Raw genomic sequence first — 3,525 nt, forward strand, 5'->3', positions numbered from 1 at the left:
AAGAGATCTCTTTCTCAGGGTAAAGGCCACCTTGCGGATAGATTTTCATTCAGGTGTGCAAGCAGCAGACAGGTGCCTTCTGTTTGCTCCACCAGCCCGCTTACCAGCACCCTTCTGCTCCAGGCCTCTGCATTCCCTCCCCTCAGTGTGCGTCCCAGTCGCTCACCAAGTGGCACACCCTGTGTTTAACAGGTTAAGCTGCCAGCCTGTGATGCCTGCTTCCCACCCACCAAGTCTTGCCTCCAGCTCTCTGCTGATGTACATCCTGGGAGGGGTAGCAGTTGTGGGTCCCTGTCACAAATGGGAGACCCCGATGGGAGCTTCTGGAATCTGTCTGGCCCAGCTCCAGCTGTCACGGACATCTGGAAGGTGAACGAACCTGTGATTGGATGGGCGAGCTCTTGTTTCTCCTTTTCTCTGTGCTAGCTTTTCTTTCAAATAAATAAATGGAAAATATGAGATCAGGTAGTGCAATCGTGGCAGGAGGAAAATTCAAAGGAGTGTGCATTTTGTCTGCCGGCTTGTATGCTCACACCCGGGGGTAGCATTGTATTTAGCCTAACACCCGTGGTACCAACATCCCTTTATGAATGCCAGCTGGTGACACAGCTGCTGCATGGCAGGGAAAACAGCTAGCCCAAGTGCCTGGGCCGCTGCACCCACGTGGAACACCTGGAAGAAAATTCTGGCTCCTGGCTTCAGCCTGGCCCAGCCTTGGGTGTTGCAGCCCTCTGGGGAGTGAACAAGCAGATGGAAGATCTCTCTGTAATAATAAAAAAAAAAAAAAATACTTTGTAAATTAAAAAGTTACTCACATCGCACATTGGAGTACCTTGGCTCCATTCCTGGCTCCAACTTGCTGCCAGCACAAACCTTGGAGGGCAGCAGATGGGCCCTGCCACCCAGTGGACAGTTTTGATCCTGGCTTGGCCGCCATGCTCCGCTCCCCCAACGCGTCAAGGAACCAAGCCAATCACCGGCGCCAGGAGGCAAGCGTTCCGTACGCTCTTCAACCGCACCGATCAGCGCCCAGCGTCGAGCGGTGTCGAGGTCGTTTGGCCAATAGGAAACGCTGTACGGCGGAAGTGTAGCTAGGGAGCTGGGGAAAAATGGCAGCTTTCGTAGGGGCTCCCCTCTGATTGGCAGGGGCTATGATTATAAGATGAGCCTCCACGACACAAACGGCCGGCCGTTCGAGAGCGGAAGCTCAGGGAGGGGACGGGCACGAAGGTGTTTCGGAGCGCAGGAAGCGTTTGTAAGGCAGCTCCGAAGGCGGCTGCAGCAGCGGGCGGAACCTGGCCGGAGAGAGGGGGCGGGCACACCGGGGCGTCCGGAAGGGGCGGGGCCTCTGCCCGTGGGCGGGACTTGGTGGACCCGCGAACCCGGCCTGAGGAGAAAGCCCGGATTGGAAGCGGCGAGGGGCAGGTTTAGGGGTGGGTGGGCGTGGCCAGCGGGATCTAAAGGGGGTACCTGGCTGGAAAGGGACAGGTTTGGGGGAAGGGTCCCTATCGAGTGGGGTTCCGAGGCGGTGGCGGCATCCGTCCTGGCCCTGTCCCACCATCTCATCGTGACCCCTGTCGCCCCTCGTACCGCCAGCCCTGGACTCCAGGCCCTGTTCCCTGAGTTCTGCCCTCGGATGTCCGACCGCTCAAAGCCTGCATGCGCCGTGGGGCGCCACAGGACCAGGAGCTGGTGGGTGCAGGGGCCCCTGGGCGGGGGTCCCGCAGCGCCCCTGCTCCCTCGGGACCCGTGGTTCCGGTCCTCGTCTTCCCCCCTGATCTAGTGTTCAGGGCTGACCAGCGGAGCGGCCCCCGACAGCTGCTGACCCTGTATAACCCCACAGGAACTGCGCTTCGCTTCCGAGGTGAGGGATGCGCGCCTCGGGTTAGGGGGCGGGGGGCTGTGCGTGCCTTGAGTGGGGTCAGAGGGCCAGCCCCTGGAGTCCTGCGGTCCAAAGTGGCGGAGGGGGCTCAGGTGTCCCCTCGTGGACAAGGCTGGTGTCTCTTTATCAACTCCCCACCCAGTCCTGTGCACAGCACCTGCCAAATACACGGTGTTTGACGCGGAAGGCTACGTGAAGGCTCAGTCCTGCATTGACATGTGAGTGAATTGGGGGGCGGGGTGCGGAGGAGAGGTGGACCAAAAGCAGGAGTCACTGCAACCTGTTGCTTTAGCTCTGAGATCTTGTCCTCTCACCTGTCCGTGTCCCTGAAGGAAAGGCTGGGGGTGGGGGAACAAGGGGGACACGTGACTGATGCCCCGTCTCACTCTTCTCTCCATCGCGCCGACCGGCTCCTGCCTCGGGGACAGTGTCATCCGCCATGTGGCCCCCATCCCCAGCCACTATGACGTGCAGGACCGCTTCCGCATCGAGCTGTTGGAGGAGGGGGCTGATGGCCGAGTGGTGGGGCGCAAGGACATCACCTCCGTTCTCAGACCCCCGGCGCGGCCCCTGGAGCTTCAGGGACCACCTGACCTGGCGCCCCAACAGGGACCTCCTGCCTGGACAGCAGCCACCCTGGCGAGACCCTTCCCAGAGGGTGAGTGAAAAGATGGGGGAAGGAGCTAGGTTGAGTCTGGAGATGGAGCTTAATAGGGTTGGAAGACATCTCTTTGCATGGTCATTATGTGGCCTTTTGCCCTAGGAGTCGAGATTTTAGGCGGGGAGGGGGAGGAGACTGCAGCTCGTGTGTGGAGGGGCAGATCTTCTTCAGTTAATTGCAATACTTCCTGTCCAGTTCCAGCTCAGTTCAATGTGAAGCAATACCTCAGTTGTGCGCTAGGTTTGGGAGGCAGAGAGCGGCCCCTGCCTGCCACGCATGCAGGTGCACAGCAGATGGTCATGAGGGCAAAAGGAGAACAAAGAGCCCCGGCCCTGGAGTGAGGGCTGTGTGGACCCAGGAGAGGGTAGCATTGCCTTGGCATTGTGCTCCTGGTGGGGGCAGTGGGGAAGGAGGCCCCCTGTGGTCAGCCTCCTCCCTGAGACACCTGGGGCAGGGCGGCCAGCCACTGAGGAACCTTGTCCCCCAGCACCCCGGCAGCAGCTGGCCACCAGCTCCTTCCTGCTCTTCCTGCTCACGGGCCTAGTGTCGGTGGCCTTCCTGCTGCTCCCGCTGCAGGACCAGCTTGGCAGCCAGCTGCCCCAAGTCCTGCACGTGTCCCTGGGACAGAAGCTGGTGGCAGCCTACGTCTTGGGTGAGTCTTGGGTGAGCGTGTCCTCTGAGCGGTAACCAGGACAGGAGTGGGGGTGGGGATGGGGTGCCTCAGGACGGGCGCCAGGGGTAGGCTGCTGGGCTGACCTTGCTCTCCCTCTCTGACGCCTGCAGGCCTCCTCACCATGGTGTTTCTCCGGACCTGAGCCCCCAGGTGGGGCCTGGAGACAGCCACTGTGTTGCTCCCCCCTTGCCTCAACGTCTCTCCTCTTCCTCCTCCCTGACTGCCTCCTCCCTCCATCCCTAAGGAGAAAAAAATTCCAGGGATTTGTATTCATTTTTCCAAGTTGAATAAAATAAATTTCTAAAATTA

General features: G+C 60.1%; 1 protein-coding gene across 4 annotated transcripts; it reads left to right on the forward strand.

Annotated features, from left to right (window-relative positions):
- Window positions 1-1,117: 1,117 nt before the first annotated feature.
- MOSPD3 (motile sperm domain containing 3) lies at window positions 1,118-3,525 on the forward strand. Of its 4 annotated transcripts, none has more exons than XM_058680581.1 (6): window positions 1,118-1,255; window positions 1,597-1,864; window positions 2,025-2,100; window positions 2,311-2,540; window positions 3,031-3,195; window positions 3,327-3,525. In XM_058680581.1, the coding sequence occupies exons 2-6, from the start codon at window positions 1,660-1,662 to the stop codon at window positions 3,356-3,358; spliced, it is 708 nt and encodes a 235-aa protein (XP_058536564.1). In that variant the 5' UTR covers window positions 1,118-1,255; window positions 1,597-1,659; the 3' UTR covers window positions 3,359-3,525. The 4 variants fall into 4 exon arrangements, with proteins under 4 accessions (XP_058536564.1, XP_058536563.1, XP_004586995.1 ...); XM_058680580.1 differs by lacking the exon at window positions 1,118-1,255 and adding an exon at window positions 1,289-1,421; XM_004586938.3 differs by lacking the exon at window positions 1,118-1,255 and adding an exon at window positions 1,294-1,433.

This window comes from Ochotona princeps, chromosome 24 (genome assembly GCF_030435755.1).
Source record: "Ochotona princeps isolate mOchPri1 chromosome 24, mOchPri1.hap1, whole genome shotgun sequence".
Classification (NCBI taxonomy): domain Eukaryota; kingdom Metazoa; phylum Chordata; class Mammalia; order Lagomorpha; family Ochotonidae; genus Ochotona; species Ochotona princeps.